Here is a 20,046-nt window from a genome sequence, read left to right on the forward strand (position 1 = left end):
CCACACATGCAGTCAACTGATTTTTACAATCAATCTCCATGTACAGCTAAACTACACTGAACAGAAATATAAATGCAACATGCAACAATTTCAAAGATTTGACTTAGTTACAGTTCATATAAGGAAATCAGTCAATTTAAATAAATTCATTAGGCCCTAATCTATGGATTTCACATGACTGGGAATACAGATATACATCTGTTGGTCACAGATACCTTTTAAAAAAGGTAGGGGCGTGGATCAGAAAACCAGTCAGTATCTGGTGTGACCACCATTTGCCTCATGCAGCGTGACACATCTCCTTCACATAGAGTTGATCGGGCTGTTGATTGTGACCTGTGGAATGTTGTCCGACTCCTCTTCAATGGCTGTGCGAAGTTGCTGGATATTGGCAGCAACTGGAACACGCTGTCGTACACGTCGATCCAGATTATTCCAAACATGCTCAATGGGTGACATGCAGGCCATGGAAGAACTGGGACATTTTCAGCTTCCAGGAATTGTGTACAGATCCTTGCAACATGGGGCCATGCATTATCATGCTGAAACATGAGGTGATGGCAGCGGATGAATGGCATGACAATGGGCCTCAGGATCTCGCCACAGTATCTCTGTGCATTCAAATTACCATCAATTAAATGCAATTTTGTTCATTGTCCGTAGCTTATGCCTGCCCATACCATAACCCCACCGCCACCATGGGGCACTCGGTTCACAACGTTGACATCATCAAACTGCTCGCCCACATCGTCTGCCATCTGCCTGGTAAAGTTGAAACCTGGATTCATCCATGAAGAGCACACTTCTCCAGCGTGCCAGTGGCCATTGAAGGTGAGCATTTGCCCACTGAAGTCGGCTACGACGCCGAACTGCAGACAGGTCAAGACCCTGGTGAGGACGATGAGCATGCAGATGAGCTTCCCTAAGACAGTTTCTGACAGTTTGTGCAGAAATTCTTCAGTTGTGCAAAGTTAGTAGTTTCATCATCTGTCTGGGTGGCTGGTCTCAGATGATCCCGCAGGTGAAGAAGATGGATGTGGAGGTCCTGGGCTGGTGTGGTTACACGTGGTCTGTGGTTGTAAGACCGGTTGGAAGTACTGGCAAATTCTCTAAAATGACGTTGGAGGCGGCTGATGGTAGAACACTAAACATTCAATTCTCTGGCAACAGCTCTGGTGGACATTCCTGCAGTCAGCATGCCAATTGCACGCTCCCTCAAAACTTAAGTGATCTGTGGCATTGTGTTTTGTGACAAACCTCACATTTTAGAGTGGCCTTTTATTGTCCCCAGCACAAGGTGCACCTGTGTAATGATCATGCTGTTTAATCAGCTTCTTGATATGCCACACCTGTCAGGTGGATGGATTATCTTGGCAAAGGAGAAATGCTCACTAACAAGGATGTAAACAAATGTTGTGTTTATATTTTTGTTCAGTATACTTAATTATCTTAACTAAATGCATTATACCAGTAGCCAGGGCCAGCCCTAGCCTTTTGAGGGCCCTAAGCGAGTTTAGTATTTGACCGTGGAGAGAAAAATTTACATTTTGCAATTTTGCCATTGGACCTAGCGAAAATGTTGTTTTCTGTTTTCTGCAATTCTACACGTTTTGCCAAGGGGCGGAGTGAAATTTAGAAGTTTTATAACACATTTCATGCTATTCTACCCATTCTGGCAAGGGTGCAGAGATACATTTTAAAAAGTTTTACAGCTAATTTCCTTCAATTCTATCCCTTTTTCCATGGGGTGGAGAGAAATTTCTGCAGTTTTAAAGCAATCTTCTTGCAATTCTGCACATTTTGACATAACTTATGCCATGTTAATATGATATCTGAGTGAGACTGACTAATAAAATAAATGGGGGCCCCCTGGAGGTCAGGGCCCCTGGGCACGTGCCCTGCGTGCCCGGTCGGTATTCAGCCATGATTACTACAAGTTTAGATAGTTGGCTAGAATAACTTACCAATCTAAAAATTGTTAGCTGGCATGGCTAATTGAGTAACTGTCAGTGACTGAAATAACAAGAGAAAAACTGCTGATGCACAACCAAATTTAGAAATTGCACCTTGTATATTCTACTATTCTAACTCTCAGCAGTAAGTTGAGACCCCGACTGAGTTCCTAAAAAATGTATCCGAGGGCCTACAGTTGCCCATCCCTGCTCTCTCATCCCCTCCCTCCTCCTCTCTCACCGTTCCCTCTATCAGAGCGCTCTGCAGCAGTAGCAGTTTCCTAACGGGACACCAGGCCTCAGCGATCAGACACTTGTCAGTGACGGAGGGGCTGCAGAGGTTGAGCACGGCCTGGACAGCCTTACACTTCTGGACCCGCACCTTCCACTGGGGCAGCACGGCCACCGAGCGACACAACAGCTGCTGCAGGTAATGTTCCGTCTGGGAGAGGACCTGAGGGAAACCATGGAGGGAAGGAAGGGGTTTAATAAACACAGAATAGATCGAATCCGTAGAAATAGAATGAGAACCATTCTCATTCTATGGATAGAACACCTTCCACTGGGGCAGAACCTCCTGTCTGGGAGACCTGAAATAAATCATGGAAAGGAGGAAAGGGTTCAACCCAGGGTGTGCCATAGAAGTAGAACAGATAGAACAGACGTAGCCTGATATCCAACCAACATTGTTGACGACTGACGAAGACACCGAAAACTGAGAGATAATGATTGTTCCAGCTCAAAATGATCTGTTAGTCTCTGTCCATATCTCTCTCTCTCTCTCTCTCTCTCTCTCTCTCTCTCAATGTCGCTGTCTCCATCTCTCTCTCTCGCTCTCTCTCTCTCTCAATGTCGCTGTCTCCATCTCTCTCTCTCTCTCTCTCTCTCTCTCTCTCTCTCTCTCTCTCTCTCTCTCAATGTCGCTTTCTCCATCTCTCTCTCTCTCTCTCTCTCTCTCTCTCTCAATGTCGCTGTCTCCATCTCTCTCGCTCTCTCTCTCTCTCTCAATGTCGCTGTCTCCATCTCTCTCTCTTTCTCACCGTTTTGATGTCTACTATCCTTCCCTGTAGCCTGTGCAGAAACTTCTCTCTCTCCGTCGTGCCCTCTGGGTAGTCAAAGGTGTGGGTGTGGAAGCTGAGAGAGGGACAGAAGAAGAAAGAGACGGAGGAAAGAAAGAAAGAGACGGAATCAAAGAAGAGGCCAAGAATCATTAGAATAGACAATCAATTCAACATTCCAACAACATGTAACTGAAAATTGTTAGAAGCTTTGGATCTGCTCTCACTAACCAATCACAGATCTTCTTGACTTTCTGTCCAATCTGCTCGCCCCAGAAAGAGATGAGGAAGACTGTCCACTGGACCATCTCGCCCTGTGATTGGTCGAAGAGAATGAAGTAAGGAAGTGGGATTTAGAAGGAAAAAATACATATTTTTGCTTATTTGTCTAGAAAGGGAAAAACGTACATTCTTCATAATGGCACACTCATAATGATATGACCCTCCAACATTCTTTCCTTTACTCATCCATCATTTTTCCTTATTTCCTTCCCTCCCTGTATTCATCCCTCTATCTTCATCCTTTCATTTCTTACCGTTTCAGGAAGCTCCAGCCTCTCCTCCATTTCCCTGAAGTCAACGATGATGTAACCGCGGCACGCTCGCCATAGCAGCCGCTCAAACGACGGAACCTTCCACGGGTGGACCACGCCAGCCACAAAACTAGGAAGGAGACGGAAGACGACAAGTGAGGGAAAATGTCTGGTAACACTTTATCTGGATAGTCCATCTAGCTACTGACTATCAGTAACATTTCAACCAACTATCTACTAACCCTAACCCTAGCTCTAACCCTAACCTTAACCCTTATCCTAACCTTAACTTTAACCCTTAACCTTATTCAACCCTAACCGTAACCTTAGTAAGCAGTTGCTTATCAACAGATAGTTTGTTGATAGTATGACCATCTGTAGAGCATCTACTGATGGAAAATCTGGACTATACAAGTAAAGTGTGACCAAATATCTTTCATCTTTTCTCCTCTTGACACTGGTTGCGTCCCAAATGCACCCTATTCACTATATAGTGTACTTATTTTGACCAGGGCCCATAGGGTATAGGATACCACTTGGGACGCACCCACTTTTGCTTATCACATATTGTCTTTTATATATTGCAATGCGAACTATATTTAGGCTGCTTGTCATGCCAGTAGGGAAAGTCTTGTGTTCTTCCCAAATGGCACCCTATGGCCCCCAATTGCCTTTCTAGTACATTACTTTTGACCAGAGCCAGACCACTGTATAAGAAATAGGGTGCTATTTGAGACGCAGCCATTGACAATGAAGCGATTGATATCAGAGAAGGCTGGTGGCAGGAGCTATAGGAGGACGGGCTCATTGTAATGGCTGGAATGGAATAAAAGGAACAGAGTCAAACGTGGTTTCCATATGTTTGATGTGTTTGATACCGTTCCATTAATTCCACTCCAGTCTTTACAATGAGCCCATCCTCCTATAGCTCCTCCCACCAGCTTCCTCTTAATAATATATATATATATATATCAATCTGTCACCTCAGCCTGATGTCTTGTCTGTTGTCCAGTAAGGCAGCGGTCTCCAGAGTAGAGGGAGGCGGAGCCTGACGAGAGAGAGGGAGATAGGAGAAGAGTACAAAGCACTAAACCAATGAGAGACTAAGTACAACCAAAAATCATAAGAACATTTGGAAGGAATAGGTGCAACTCTCGCTTAAATATTCAAATCTTGATCCTTTATTTATCTAATTCGAGGTCAAATCATGACGTTTCGGCCGTCAATGGCCTTCATCAGAATGAAAGGGGAATCAAAGCTTCAGCTAAAGAAATCAATGCTTTTCCATACACATCTGCTGTGTTCTTGAGTTCCTAGGAAACTTGGCCCATCCCATTGGAAAATAACTTAGAGGTTAACTTGAATCATTTTTGACATTGGAAACTAATCATTCCAAGAGCAACAATGGCCGACCACAGAGCAGCAGAGAGAATACTGGGATCTGTAGTTCATACCTGTGAGGTGGGTAGAAACCATGCTGGGAGCTGTAGTTCCTACCTGTGAGACGGTGAGGGAGTGTGTCTGGATCAGAACCCCTCTGTATTGGCTGAGCTGGATCAGCTGGTCCATCAGGCTGTCTCTGTTTCTGGACACCTGGACCAATCAGACAGCAGCACAGCAGAACAGTGGTCAGAGTATGAATAGCCCAAATAATGAAAGGAATAAAAATAACCTGGAGTACAGTTATATATGGTCCCGTAGAGTAAATTGCAACGTTTCAACCGGAATGTCTAAGGAGGGATATATTTTCAAACTAGTCAAACAGTGACTCTCTCCTTCTCAGTACCTCCCCCCCTTCTCTCCTCCTCACTCCTCTCCCATATTCTCCCCCCTCCTCGCTTCTCTTTCTCCCCTCCTCACCTCTCGTAGCTCCCTGGCCAGCCTCTCGCTCTCCTCCTCGATGGCCATGAGTTCTCTGGGCTGGGGGGCGGAGGGCACGGGGCTGGGGATGGGGAGAGGATCCGTCAGCGGGGGGAACAGGGACCGACTGATCTCCTGCTCCAGGTACGCTGGGGAGAGAAGGATGAAGAGAAGGAAAGGTGAGGTGGAGAGATGAATGAAGGGATGATGAAAAGAAGAGTGGAAGAGGAATGAGGGAGCAAGTTGATATCAGACGCAGATGATCAAAGAGGATGTGTGGAGGAGGAGGCTTGATGTAAATGAATATCCCATATGAGAATGCTCTCTGATTGTATGGTGTGGTCAAAGGTCAGAGACTCACTGAAGGTCTTCTCCATCTCCTCACAACGCCGCACCTCGTTCACAAACTTCCTCTGGAACGAGTTGACATTGGGGTTCAACTGGAGCGGAGAAGAAGAGAGAAGAAGAAGGAGGAAAAGGAGGAAGAGAAGAATTAGGAATTAGAATACTAGAATGGACATGAACCTTCTTATGACGGATTAAAAGGTCAGCCATTTTGGTAAGGGAGTTGGTCAACCATGGTTTGCCAGTGCTGTAATAAGATAATTGTGTAAAACAATGAATGTGAAGATAATCTGCACTGTATGTTTGTTAGCTAGCTAGACATACAGTCTTAGAGGAATGATTCCATTTTTTTTCAAATTAACTGCCAATATGCCAACATTCTATTCAAACAATGCAGTCAATCCACAGCCATACACTGGCTGAAATCAGTTGATGATAGGACTTAGACAAGTTGTTAATGCAACAATTACTGATATTGTACTATATAATAACACACAGCTTTCCTAGAAAACAAAAATGTAGACATTTATGGTCTGTTTACATATATTTTAGAGGCTATTTATACAGAAAATGTGTATGAAACCGGTTTCAATTGTATATATAATTATTTAACCATATCTTAGGATGACAATACTTCTATTACACAATATATGTTATACTACATGCCTTACTTAAGCAGGAAATGCATCACCATTCATTCCAATTAGACTGGTTTGGATTTCTCCCTGACCACAATGGCTGCCATTTTCATCCCATTCTGGAACTTTGAGGATTTATGACATAGCCCCTCTAGTAATTTAATAAGATATCGATGGTATTGACGTTAATTATACATTTATAAGCCTAGCTAATTAAGCTTATTGTCTAATTAGTCTATTATCAGCATTACAATAGATGTTCAATACTAAAATGTCAAAGTTAAAAACTCACGTCTCTGAATTCGACCAGTCCCAGCTCTCCAAGCTCGCTGACGCAGTTGTAGGCCGACCCTGATTGGAGAAAGAGCTGCACAAGACACACCTCCTCGCTCCGAAAGAACGCGCCCATGGCGACCTGTAGAAATGAGTGTCAAATAAACAATCAACTTTAAAAGATATTATAAATTACCTGTTCAAAACTTCAGATAGATTCATTATTGTAAAATGAAAATAGCCTGAGTGTCATGTTCGGCTTGACAATGAGCAATGGAGTTGGCAAGAGCACAAACAGATCTGGGACCTGGCTAAAAAGAAAAGGTGTTTCTTCTCAAGTTTACCTAGCTGGTTGGTTAAATAACGATTACAAAAATCTAAAAATCTAAGCTAATATAGACAGTCCGGAGAGGGTTGTGAGCATCAAGAGAAACATGGAAAGTTGGAGAGAAAGGAGCGATAGAACCAGTCAGGAGGAGTGTAGCGAGCTACTGAACACAGAAAAGTTAATTTCTCGAAATGTGACTCTGGGACAGTAATTAAGTTTAGGATGAGGGGAAGAGAACAGGACACGACCCCATGTGATTGAGAGATGGTAATGAGAGAGAGAAGAGAGAAGAGAGAGAGAGAGAGGATACTACAGTCACTCAAACCTAAATCAAAGTCAGCTGAGGCCTACGGGGCCCTCCGAAAACACACACACACACACACACACACACACACACACAGATGTATGTACTGCAAATAAGAAAAGGAAATCAGAGAGCTGTAGTACACTTTAGTATCTATGGAAGTACTATTACTACTAATATAAATAGTAGCTAGTTACCATCTGATTACATTGTAATAAATAAGTATTTAGACCTACATAGAGGAAGACATAGCAAGGATACATAGGCTGTATTAAATAGTGATGGACGCTGACGAGGACTGTGTGCTCTCGTTCGCCGTGGCCGATGTGAGTAAGTTTGAGTTTGAGTTTGAGTTTATTTTTACAGGGACAAGTCATCTAAGCGTGTTAACCCCTCGCAAGGCTGCCGGCCCAGACGCCATCCCAAGCCACATCTTCAGAGCATGTGCAGACCAGCTGGCTGGAGTGTTCACAGACATATTCCATCTCTCCATATCCCAGTCTGTTGTCCCTACTTGCTTCAAGATGTCCACCATTGTTCCTGTACCCAAGAAAGCGAAGGTAACTGAACTAAATGACTATCGCCCCGTAGCACTTCTGTCATCATGAAGTGCTTTGAAAGGCTAGTTAAGGATCATATCACCTCCACCTTACTCGACACCCTAGACCCACTACAATTCGCATATCACCCCAACAGATCCACGAACGATGCAATCACCATTGCTCTACACACTGCCCTATCCCACCTGGGCATGAGAAATACCTATGTAAGTATGCTGTTTATCGACTACAGCTCTGTCTTCAACACCATAGTGCCCTTCAAGCTCATCACTAAGCTCGGGCCCCTGGGTCTGAACCCCTCCCTGTGCAACTGGGTCCTGGACTTCCTGACGGTAGGGAACTACACCTCCGTCACACTGATCCTCAACACTGGGGCCCCACAGGGGTGGGTGCTCAGCTCTCTCCTGTACTCCCTGTTCACCCATGACTGCACATCTCTAACTCAATCATCAAGTTTGCTGACGACACAACAGTGGTAGGCCTGATTACCAACAACGACGAGACAGCCTACAGGGAGGAGGTGAGAGCCCTGGTGTAGTGGTGCCAGGAAAATAACCTCTCCCTCAACGTCAACAAAAGGAAGGAGCTGATGGTGCACAAAAGGAGACAGCAGAAAGAGCACGCCTCCATCCACACCGACGGGCCGCGGTGGAGAGGGTCAAAAGTTTCAAGTTCCTCGGTGTGCACATCACTGTCAACCTGAAATGCCACGGGCCCTCAGATCCTCAAAAAGTTATACAGCTTCACCATTGAGAGCATCTTGACTGGCTGCATCACTGCTTGGTATGGCAACTGCTTGGCATCCGATCGCAAGGCGCTACAGAGGGTAGTGCGGATGGCCCAGCACATCACTGGGGGCAAGCTCCCTGCCATCCAGAGGAAGGCCCAGAAAATCGTCAAAGACCCCAGCCACCCAAGCCATAGACTGTTCACTCTGCTACTGCACAGCAAGCGGTACCGGAGCACCAAGTCTGGGACCAAAAGGCTCCTGAAAAGCTACCCCCAAGCCATCAGACTGCTGAACAGTTAATCAAATGGCTACCTGGAATTTAATTTACCCTTTTTTTCACTGACTCTATGCACACTCACTGGACTCGACCCAAACACTCACACATACTTATATTGACACTTCAACACACACATGCACACACACACTACATATGCTCACACACACAAAACACACACACACACACACACTTTCACATTCTTCACATTCGCTGCTACTACTCTTTATTATCTATCCTGATTGCCTAGTCACTTTTACCCCTACCTACATGTATATATATATATATATATATATATATATATACTCCTTGTATATAGCCTGGTTTATTGTTATTTATTGTGTTAATATTTTCTTTTTTGTGTGCTGATTTTCTTACTTTTTAACTCTGCATTGTTGGGAAAGGGTTCGTAAACATTTCACGGTAAAGTCTACACCTGTTGTATTCGGCATATGTGACAAATACAATTGTATTTGATTTGAAATGGTCCCTTCACACAGACAGCATGGTGAAGAAGGCACACAGCACCTCTTCCACCTCAGGAGGCTGAAGAAATTAGGCTTGGCCCCTAAGACCCTCACAAACTTCTACAGATGCACCATTGAGAGCATCCTGTCGGGCTGTATCACCGCCTGGTACAGCGATTGCACAGCCCACAACCACAGGGCTTTCCAGAGGCTGGGGAGGTCAGCCCAACGCATCACCAGGGGCACACTGCCTGCCCTCCAGGACATCTACAGCACCTGGTGTCACAGGAAGGCCAAGAAGATAATCAAGGACCTCAGCCACCCGAGCCACGGCCTGTTCACCCCCCTACCATCTAGAAGGCGGGGACTGTACATGTACATCAAAGCTGGAACTACCGTTAGACTCTAGAGCTCTGAAATCCTTGGGCAGCTAGTTTTAGTTTAATCGGATTCAGCATAGTTTGCTAGGATACGATGCTAGAAGGATACAATTAGACACACCACAAGGCAATTTCGCTAACTACTCTCTTTTGAGTCATGCAACACTGTCCCGAATCGTCGCAGCATGAGACGCTAAGCTGACATCAGCATCAAAACAGATAGCAGTAACCTAGCTAGTAAAGACATGCTAGCTGACGTTGGTTAGCTGATAGCTAGCATAGCTGTACACATGCCGGTCAAATGGAGATGGTTAACAATCTCATCGAAACGTCTTCATCGTAGGGTGATAGCTAGCTACCTGAACCGAAAATGAACTTCTTTGTAACTTACCGTTATCTAGCTAGCTCGCCGGTTAAATATCTATTCGCTGGGGCATGCTATCCCAGCATTTCTCCTTCTAGCCAGTGGGATGGTGCAATGTGCACACTATGCAGAGATGTAAACAAAGGGACTACAGTACAGATGACCGTTAGATAACGAAGTTAGACGGCTGAAACTATTTGACCGATTTGAGGTCGGTTTTTTCCTTTCTGTCTTTCTTCTGTGTTACGCCGTTCCACTCTCAAACTCACGTGACATGTCCCCAACCGGTTTAAAATGCGGGAACTGTCCTATTTGGGACAGTGCTGTTCTTCTCACAAACGGGTAATTGCGTTGTATAACAAGAGGGCATGTGTAATAAGCATGTAACAGACAACACACAATGAGAGCGGATTGGATTATTTGAATGTTTATTGATTGATGATCCAAAAACCAACAAAGTCTTCACCTAGCAAAATATGTGTAAAGGAAAAATGCATAAAACAGGCATTTCATGAAGAGAGAAATAATATAGGATAAGTAAAACAGTAAAATGGAACAGAGGGTTTAAAAAAAATACAAATATTATAATTTCCTCAAAACAATAGCATCACTTACCAACGAATCACAATCATTCACATTGTACAGGAAACATAATGGATAGTAAAAAAAAAAACACACACAGGGGCAAATGGATGAGGACAAATAGAAGGCCTTGAAATCAACATGAAATTCACAAGCTGTAAAGATCAGGACCACATCATGTTATGATATGAATCAAAATAAAGTGGCACTGAGCTTCAAATATATCTATCTACAACAACAATGTTCACTCTGAAGTTACCTCTGTGTTTGTGCTGCCTTGTGTGTGTGTGTGGTATGGGTGGTCTTACAAGGTACTATATACACATTGATGAAAGGACATGGTCTACAATATGCTTACATGGCTCTTGGTGTGATTCAGTCCATGTCTGTGTCCTGAATGGCACCCTATTCCCTTTATAGTGTATAACCTTTGACCATGGCCCATAGGGCTCTGGTCAAAAGTAGTGCAGCACTATATAGGGAATAGGGTGCCATTCGGGACACACAACATGGCTCTTCGTATAGTATGGGTCATATACAGTAGGATTGTTGTATGACATATTTTGGGTATCCAAACTGGAATCCAAACTGATATGCTCGGTTTCACCATTGTTAATGGAGCATATCAGTTAAAAATCCATTCTAACATTCTAGCCTAAGATTATTATCCAATCAGGCTGCATTTCCCTTCTGATCAACTGCTGCAGAATCTGTGTGTGTCCCAGATGGCATCCTATTCCCTAGGGTGCCATTTGGGACACAGCCAAAGTCTCTTCCCATGCATACATCATCAGTGTGACCTCAAAGAGGTCAGCCAATCAGAGCCATCCATCTCTCTGCTCATATGACCTTTGATCCCAGTTGTTACAGGCTGTAGAACTTGAGGCTCCTGTCCATTCCGGTGGAAGTGAGGAACTGGGCGTGCTCCCCAAACGCCACGCCTGTCACCACCCCAGTGTGTTCTGGGTAAAGAAAAACAAAACAATAACAGGCAAAAATGTTAGACTTGAAATCAACTCAAAAGCATGAGTTGACACACCTAATAAAGTTGGGGAGGTGCTGATAAACAGAATAATAAACTTCACAGATAAAAAATAAGAAGATATTTCATAAGGTACTGTATATACACATTTGCTATTATCATCCATCCAGGCAATTTGAAGACCCACCTCTAGACCACTGTTTCTGTCCCAGGCTAACTCAGCACCCCTCGCCACTGCATCTCTAGCAGCACAGCAGTATAACACACACACACACACTGTGCATTCTCTTACCTGTGAAGTTGAGGACCTCGGACCACTGTTTACAGATGTAGACCCTGATGTCAGTGCCACCCACAGCCAGATACGTCCCACTCTGGTCAAACACCAGGGACTTCACCTGAGGGAGAGGAAAGAGGCTCACATATCATTTATCTAAATGTACAGTGTAATTCAGTACAAGGAGATTACAGTATTCATACAGACTGTTGCTAGCCTGGGTGCCAGTCTATTTCTGCTCTCTTGCAAACTGCTTATGGAATTGTCATGCCAGTGACATAAATGGAGATGGCAAGAGCACAAACCGATGTGGGACCAGGCTAGACTGTAGCATGAATAATCAAATCAAATCAAATTGTATTTGTCACATGCGCCGAATACAACAGGTGAACCATACAGTGAAATGTTTACTTAAAAGCCCTTAACCAACAATACAAGTTTAAGAAAGAATACATTTTTTTTTAAAAATAAATAAAAATAATAAGAAATAAAAGTAACAAATAATTAAAGAGCAGCAGTAAAATAACAATAGCGAGGCTATATACAGGGGGTACCGGTACCGAGTCAATGTGCGGGGGTTACCGGTTAGTCGAGGTAATTAGTACATGTAGGTAGAGTTATTAAAGTGACTATGCATAGATAATAAACAGAGAGTAGCAGCAGCGTAAAAGAGGGAGGGGGGGGGGGCAATGCAAATAGTTTCTGAATGTGCAGTGTACAGTCTACAATGACTATGTCTCAAATAACAGCGTATTTCTTAGATAGTGCACTAGACTCTGGCCAAAAGTAGTGGTGGGAATAGGGGTAATTTCAGATGTAAACTAATTATTTTCTGCTCTTCTTACCTCATAGTTGTTGTCCAGGGTGATGGTCTTGAAGTTCTTCAGCTTCCTCAGATCCCAGAGCTTCACTGAGCTGTCCTGGGCACCTGGAGACAAGAGAGAGGAGGTGAGGTGAGCAGTGCCTAAAATCTACTTTTTGGTCCACCAGCCACTGTGTCAAGTAGATAACAAAATCTACCAGCCACTCAGATTTTTTTACCAGCTAAAATATTTGTTCCCCGCAATAATTACACCAACAAAACAAAAAAAACAGATGAGCATCCTTTGTAATGTTTCTAAAACAATAAATGTATAACTAGTAAGTAGTGGTATATTGTTTAATTTCATTTCATTTTGTGACCCGAGTCTTTTAACCAAAATATCACAGATGAGACAAAACATTTCACCTGCCCCTTTAAGGGGGGAGGTTACCGTGGTAACGTGACTCAAGTCATGTTTGTGCCAGTGAGATTGAGAGTGACTAGTAGCTGCATTGTCTTCTCTTCCCTAGCAGTTGAAACGCAAACATAAAAAAAAAAACCAAGCTTATGAATAAAACAATGTAAATAGCCAAGAAACACAAGGACAAAGTCTCACTTCAGTAGACTTTCGTTTCAAGTAAATTAGACCAACAGTTATGCCTGTGTGCAGTGCTTCTAAAAATGAATCTTTCAACCCCGCTCTTCACATGCGCACAGCCCCAAGCCAGGAGTGTTGCAGCACGAGGTGGGATAGGCTATAGGATTTGTAGTTCTTTGACTTTGTGCGATTAATTTACCAGCTATGAAACAAAAACGGCAGAAATACTTTGAAAACAGCTACTGCAGAATTTATTTTGCTATAGATGTGATCATACTTGACTATTTTTATCCACAAATGCGAGTGAAATGCTCGCACTGTGGAGCCCTGACCACCCGCCAACGTGGCTGGTGAAATGGACATCTTACCCACCAATGCCAGAATCTACCCGCATTTGGCGGATGTTCATTTTAGGCCCTGGAGGTGAGTAATCATGTCTAACAGTGTGTAACACACTGGAAAAAAGACAACTTTTCACACACAGTCACTTACAGACAGTAACAGAGACTTGACACACACAAGCTTGTCTTCTCTCTCACGCGTACGCGTGCTCTCACACACACACAGAGAGAAAGAGAGAGAGAGTCTTCTCTCACACAGCATTCTCACCTGTAGCCAGGTAGTATCCGTTCTCAGAGAAGGCGATGGAGGTGACGGGGCCGGTGTGACCGGGGAAGTTGGCCACGTTGGTGCGCTCCTTCAGGTCCCAGATCTTGATCTGAGAGTCGGCCGTTCCCGTCCCGAAGATCAGACCGTCAGGGTGGAACTGGGCACAGGTTAGAGCTGGAGGGGTACAGGACAGGATGTGTAAAGAACATGCATTTGCAATGTATCATTGTGCTTTCAGTGAGTACAAGGGACAGGGTGGTTAGAAATGTTGTATTTTATTTCAGGTACTAGGTCAGTCAATTCACAGGTGGTGCAGGGGAGGGTTGGTTAAATGTTATTGTTTATTTGTCTATCTATTTACATAGGAAAGACAACCTGGCATTTAAGGGGCCTGATATGTGGGAAATTAGTTGGTGGGCTGACCCCACATTTAGGAAGTGCTACTTTTGGATACTGACAGACAATGAGAGGAAGCTGGTCCCTTGCTATATGTGGTCAATAAAATGTCTTGTCCCTAGCAACATGTGGTCAATAAAACGTCTTGTCCCTAGCAACATGTGGTCAATAAAACGTCTTGTCCCTAGCAACATGTGGTCAATAAAACATCTTGTCCCTAGCTATATGTGGTCAATAAAATGTCTTGTCCCTAGCAACATGTGGTCAATAAAACGTCTTGTCCCTAGCAACATGTGGTCAATAAAACGTCTTGTCCCTAGCAACATGTGGTCAATAAAACATATTGTCCCTAGCAACATGTGGTCAATAAAACATATTGTCCCTAGCTATATGTGGTCAATAAAACATATTGTCCCTAGCAACATGTGGTCAATAAAACATATTGTCCCTAGCAACATGTGGTCAATAAAACATATTGTCCCTAGCAACATGTGGTCAATAAAACATCTGGGAAGACAAAGAGAGAGAGAGAGGTCCAAAGGTGTGGTCCAGCGATTAGAGCTGCAACAGTGGCCATGGCTTCGAATCCGGCCCACTGCCCATTCACTCACCTTCCTCCTACCTCCCTGTGGTAGACTAGTGTCCTGTCTAGGGGGTGAACTTATAATTCAAGCTGCCTCACTACAGAAACAGGACATATGCTCCTGCCCTATGAGCCGTTCTGGCTTGGACAAGGCTACTTACTTACTCCTATCTTTCATGTCTTTCCACCACTGTCCCATCTCCTCAATAAAAATACCATTTTAAAAAGAGCGGGAGAGAGAAGCACTCACCACATCCTGCAGCCTCATCAGTGACTTTGGTGAGAACCCGACCTGTTTGGATGTCAGAAAAGGCCCAGTACTGATGGAGAGAGAGAAAAATTTTTTTTTTTACATAACAATACCGTCCAAATCCATGTGTGTGTTTCTGAATGTGTATATGTGTTACGTGTATGTGTGTGTCTGTGTGCACGTGTGTGTGTGTGTGTGTGTGCATGTAAATGCATGTGTGTGTTACCTGATCCTCGGAGGAGCTGAGCAGGTAATCTCCGGTGGCGTGGAGGGAGAGCCCGGTGACGCTCGCCTCGTGAGCCCGCACCACCTGGACACAGTTGCCCCCGGTAACGGACCACACGCGGATAGTGCTGTCTGGAGAGGCCGAGAACACCACCGACTGGAGGGAGAGAGTGAGAGGAGGAGAGCGCGCAGAGAGAGAAAGGGGGGAGAGAGGGAGAGAAATTGTTGAGGTAAGGGATATTAGAGTTATAGAGTATTTCCAGTGCAAGGGATTGCTGCGGACTGTAAATGGAGAGTAAAGGAAAGTGTGTGTGTCTCACCTGAGAGGGGTGGTAGATGACAGAGGTGACCTTCTTGGTGTGTCCTTTCAGGGTTGCGATGATCTGCTCCTCCTTCTTATCAAACACCACCACGTTCTTATCAGCCCCGCCTGTAGAGGGAGACAGAGAGAGAGAGAGAGAGAGGTTAGGGGTTGTATCTGGGTCTGGCCAGGGTCTGCATCCCAAACGTCACCCTTCTGGTCAAATGTAGTGCACTATATAGGAAATGTGGGGTGACATTTGGGACAGCCATAGTATTTTTTGTTTCCACAAGGGAGAGAGCATTTTGATGGAATTCACACAGAAACAATATGCATGTATATCTACAATGAGCAGTGGACAGTGTGTGTGTGTGTCTCACCAGTGAGCACTTTGTTGGTGTCGGAAGGACACAGGTCCAGAGACAGGATCCCAGGCACACTGGCACTGTGGAGACCCTGACAGACAGACAGACAGACAGACAGACAGACAGACAGAGAGCGAGCGAGAGAGAGGGAGACATAGAAACATCATTTAGGGTTGTGTTCAGTAGGCACGAAACAGAAGAAAAACAGTCTGAAACAGGGAGGAACTTTTTTGAACTTGCCCAAGGTTTGAAGAATTAGTGTTCCAACACCAGCCATAGCTAGATGTCACACACACACGCACACACACACACACACACTCACAGCATGGGTGGCCACTTGTCTGTACTTGCTGAGGTCCTCCGTTCGGACCAGCTCTTCTGGAACTGTCTTTCCTCTCTGTGGGAAGAGAGATGGTAGAGGTGAGGTTTGGACAAAAATGTCTCCTAGCATGGCTACGTCCCAAATGTCACCCTATGGACCCTGTTCAAAAGTAGTGCACTAAGAAGGGAGCAGGGTGCCATTTGAGACACAGCCCATAGCTTATACTCAGCTGACAATTGGTTCGACATTAGGTCGGTTATTCTATGATCAGGGAAGTTGTTTGAAAATGACTTCTTTGGCGTTTGAATAGTTACCTTCTTTCTCTCTGTGGTGAGGACAGTGGCCTTGTCTTGGAGCTGTGGAGAGAGGCGGACATCTCAGTATAGGTAACTCTGTGCTGTGTAGTGTGACTGAGTGAAAGCGTGGCTGATTGGTTGATTGATTATTTCAAGGTTTTATACATCACAGCCTTATATGGCACTATTTGCAATGAATGCACATGATAGTCTAGTATAACAGTGTGGTATCATTTCTCTGGTACTGTAGATGTGAATGTATGTGAGGTCACGTATCATCTCTTACCTTCTGTATGATCTCTGGATTCATTCCCACCTGCTCACTGACCTCCATGGGCTCTCCTGCTCCTCCAGCCTGTGAGATGAAATACAGAAATGAATAACAAACTAGAATGGTACATTTCTGATTAGAAAATGTGTGTTTGTGTCAGCTGTCCAAAATTATTTTTATATATACTACAACTTTAAAGGTCTCACTTAGACCAAAGACTTCAATCAAGAAACATACTTTTTGAGCTCATGCAAAGTTAACCATCAAACCAGTTAACTATCAAATTAAACATGTTGACTGAGGGCTTTGAGCCAATCACTGACCGTGACAGAGGGCTGGGAAGTGACTGCCTGAGCCACCACCAATCCCGCCTGTGGCTTCAGAGTGGCCAGAGCTACACGGAGAGAGAGAAGGGTCAAACATAGCAGAGGAGAAATAAGAAGCGAGGCCCCATGGCCACTAACATCCAAAGCTGTATCCAGATTAACACAAAAGCGTGTGCAAGTATGCTTGCACGTGTGTCCGTCCGTAACACTGTGTGTGTGTTACAATGTATGTATAATCATATGTGTTGAGTGTACAAGAATGTGTATGCATATAAGTGTGTGTACACATGTATATGTCTCTCACCCTCTCTGGCGGCAGTGACCTCCTTGGTGAGACGGGCGATGACCCTGCAGGCGGCGTCGTGCTGGTAGAGGGCGTGGCTTAGCTCCTGACGCGTCGTCTGCAGCTGCTGCCTCAAGGTGAAACTGTGGAGCATCACCGCATCCTGGGAGAGAGAGAGTGTTTTAGAAGAGTGTGTGGTAAGAAGGAGGAGTGTGTGTGTGTGTTGTTGGGATCTATTTTTTTATAATTAGATGTTATGCCTTGCTTTAAAAGAATACATGAATGATTAAACATAATAGGTTTGTGCTGTACTGATATAGATTGTTTAACATAACAAGCTGTGATTAATGTGAGGAACCGTTAGGGGCGAGGCTGAGATAGACTTGTGACACACACACACACACACTGCCTCTTTGTTAAACCGCTCAAGGACATGTGTACTGCAACAATGAAGAAGAGGAAACTATGTCTGAGGGTTGCTGACTCTCGAGCCAAGGGTCTGGGACCAGCCTGTGCGCCAACGATAGGCTGAGTAAGTTTAAACCACGCTCAGCCTCTACTCTGACAGGCCCGCTTTGAACGGGAACTATCTCTGTCAGAGTATTAAAATAATAACTTTGGGTTGGGACAGTTAGTTCTCTGTTTTGCCCTGCGAGGTGTTACCGTGAACCCGTATATACGAAAATTGCATTTACCATTTATTCGCTTGACTAATTATATTAATAAAAAAGCTGAGAATATATTCAGTGACTTAGTGTTAAATTCTGTTATGATACCAGATTCGAATTACGCAACTTAACAGTGTGTGTCTCAGTTCAGACACAGTAAAGGGGAGTTTAGCAGAGTATACATGGACTTACCCACTCATCCTGAAGAGCTTTGAGGATGGCTGGGATACTAGTGGATGAGGGAGCTTTGGGTCTGATGGGGTGAGAGACTGAGGCAGGGGGAGACAAAAATAGCTTAATGTAGTGAGATATCTTTTGACCCCTGACTAGTGGGGTTATCATTGTTGTTGAAGTGGCAGAATACACTCTAGCCTAGAGATTACTGAGCACCATGCAGGAATAGTTGGAAGTGAAATAATATGGATAACCCTTATTGTGTTGACTGCAGCTCAGCATCAGATCTGAACACACTCTCCTCCATGTCTCCCTCACCTTTAATGTCTATCAGCTGTTCCTCTGACAGAGGCTGCCCATTCATAGGGTCTGCTCCATTCTCGGCGATGTACTTCTCAATAAGCCGCCGCTCGAACACCTGGTTGGACACCGGCGACACGCACGGGTGCTCCGGGACCTCATTTGAGACTGGATGGAAGGTAGAGAGAGAGGGGTAAATTAGTATGCCCTAAATTACAATATAAATACGGAAAACGTAACTTTAGACAGAAGGACACATTACCGTTTAAGTGTACTTTGCAGATATAACGTTATAATACCGATGTCAAGCTGACCCAGTATACAATGTTTGAAAAGGGATGCTTGCGAATTGAAATGTATAACATGCATAGGGTGACAATAATAAGGGAAGGTTCTAGAGACATTCTTATACACAAACATACGTGATATTTGCCGTCTGTGTAACGTACTGCTAACGTTACGGAAGGGCAACTCGACTCATTCATTTGAACTTACTTGCACAAACCAGGGACATTTTCAGTAGCTAGCTAAACCCTCGGTCGTTCGTTCCCTCCAAGATCACCGTATCAGTACTGATAAATTAATGTTATTCGGATCCAACTGTAGTCTATTATTGTGTTGATTCTCATATAATAATAATCCGACTAAATAAAATGTTGATGGATTAATTTTTCTTTCCGTATTCACGCACGTTGGTCCGCGGCTGCGCGTGTCGGGTCATGGTGCCGCTCCAACTATTGCATGCTGGGATAGCACGAGTCCTCCAACCCCGCCCCTAGTCTGTAGTCCCCAACAAACTATAGTGCTATTCAGAATCCTTGGGACATCCATTCCCTAAACCTTAATCCCTAGCTACCTTAACCGTAACCATTTAAAATTTCAACTTCAATGGGTGTAAGGACATCCCAAAGATTCCTGATAGCAACGACCAACAAACCATAGATAAATAAAAGAGATAGCATAAATATTATATGGTTATCAATATGGTCTTCTGTAGCTCAATTGGTAGAGCATGGCTTTTGTAACGCCAGGGTAGTGGGTTCGATCCCCGGGACCACACATACGTAAAAATGTATGCACACATGATTGTAAGTCGCTTTGGATAAAAGCGTCTGCTAAATGACTTATTATTATTAAAATGTGTCAAAGGCAGTTGTGAAAAAAAAAATATATATATATAATGAAATTTGTGTGAATCTGCTTTCACCATTCATGGCAACTCAGAAGAAGTAGACCTCCAGGGTTGTGGGTTCGATTCCCACGGGGGGGCAGTATGAAAATTTATGCACTCACTAAAAAACTGTAAATCGCTCTGGATAAGAGCGTCTGCTAAATGACTAAAATGTAAATGTTTAGTCTAGACAAGAGGG

General features: G+C 44.2%; 2 protein-coding genes across 3 annotated transcripts; both read right to left on the reverse strand.

Annotated features, from left to right (window-relative positions):
* Nucleotides 1–2,193: 2,193 nt before the first annotated feature.
* Nucleotides 2,194–10,370, reverse strand: LOC311122637 (V-type proton ATPase 116 kDa subunit a 3-like; the record flags this gene model as incomplete). The annotated part of the gene is made up of 10 exons (XM_084196978.1): nt 10,094–10,370; nt 6,679–6,801; nt 5,765–5,843; nt 5,404–5,552; nt 5,041–5,136; nt 4,527–4,591; nt 3,547–3,673; nt 3,242–3,324; nt 2,993–3,086; nt 2,194–2,406 (listed from the first exon to the last, which is right to left on the reverse strand). Coding segments are annotated over exons 2-10 (1,023 nt in total), but the record flags the coding sequence as incomplete, so codon positions are not given.
* Nucleotides 10,371–10,479: 109 nt separating this feature from the next.
* On the reverse strand, nt 10,480–19,387 carry LOC311122631 (pre-mRNA-processing factor 19). Of its 2 annotated transcripts, XR_014612475.1 has the most exons (17): nt 19,172–19,387; nt 18,695–18,844; nt 18,395–18,471; nt 17,556–17,697; nt 17,249–17,319; nt 16,941–17,009; nt 16,673–16,714; nt 16,359–16,433; nt 16,052–16,127; nt 15,691–15,800; nt 15,372–15,527; nt 15,146–15,215; nt 13,917–14,090; nt 12,753–12,835; nt 11,923–12,028; nt 11,153–11,610; nt 10,480–11,041 (listed from the first exon to the last, which is right to left on the reverse strand). XR_014612475.1 is itself a non-coding variant. In XM_084196972.1 (16 exons), exons 1-16 carry the CDS (start codon nt 19,188–19,190, stop codon nt 11,513–11,515), a joined length of 1,518 nt encoding a protein of 505 aa, XP_084053098.1. In that variant the 5' UTR covers nt 19,191–19,387; the 3' UTR covers nt 10,480–11,512. The 2 variants fall into 2 exon arrangements, 1 of the variants encoding a protein (XP_084053098.1); XM_084196972.1 differs by having other exon boundaries at nt 10,480–11,610.
* Between the last annotated feature and the right edge of the window lie 659 nt (nt 19,388–20,046).

This window comes from Coregonus lavaretus (genome assembly GCF_964263955.1).
Source record: "Coregonus lavaretus genome assembly, contig: HAP1_SCAFFOLD_2149, whole genome shotgun sequence".
NCBI classification, from domain to species: Eukaryota; Metazoa; Chordata; class Actinopteri; order Salmoniformes; family Salmonidae; genus Coregonus; species Coregonus lavaretus.

Coding starts and splice junctions, on each gene's coding strand:
- LOC311122631 (XM_084196972.1), bottom strand. Junction 17,010..17,248: donor CTTCCCAGCCCTCTGTCACG/GTCAGTGATTGG, acceptor TTCATCTCACAG/GCTGGAGGAGCAGGAGAGCC. Junction 15,528..15,690: donor TCATCTACCACCCCTCTCAG/GTGAGACACACA, acceptor CTCTCCCTCCAG/TCGGTGGTGTTCTCGGCCTC.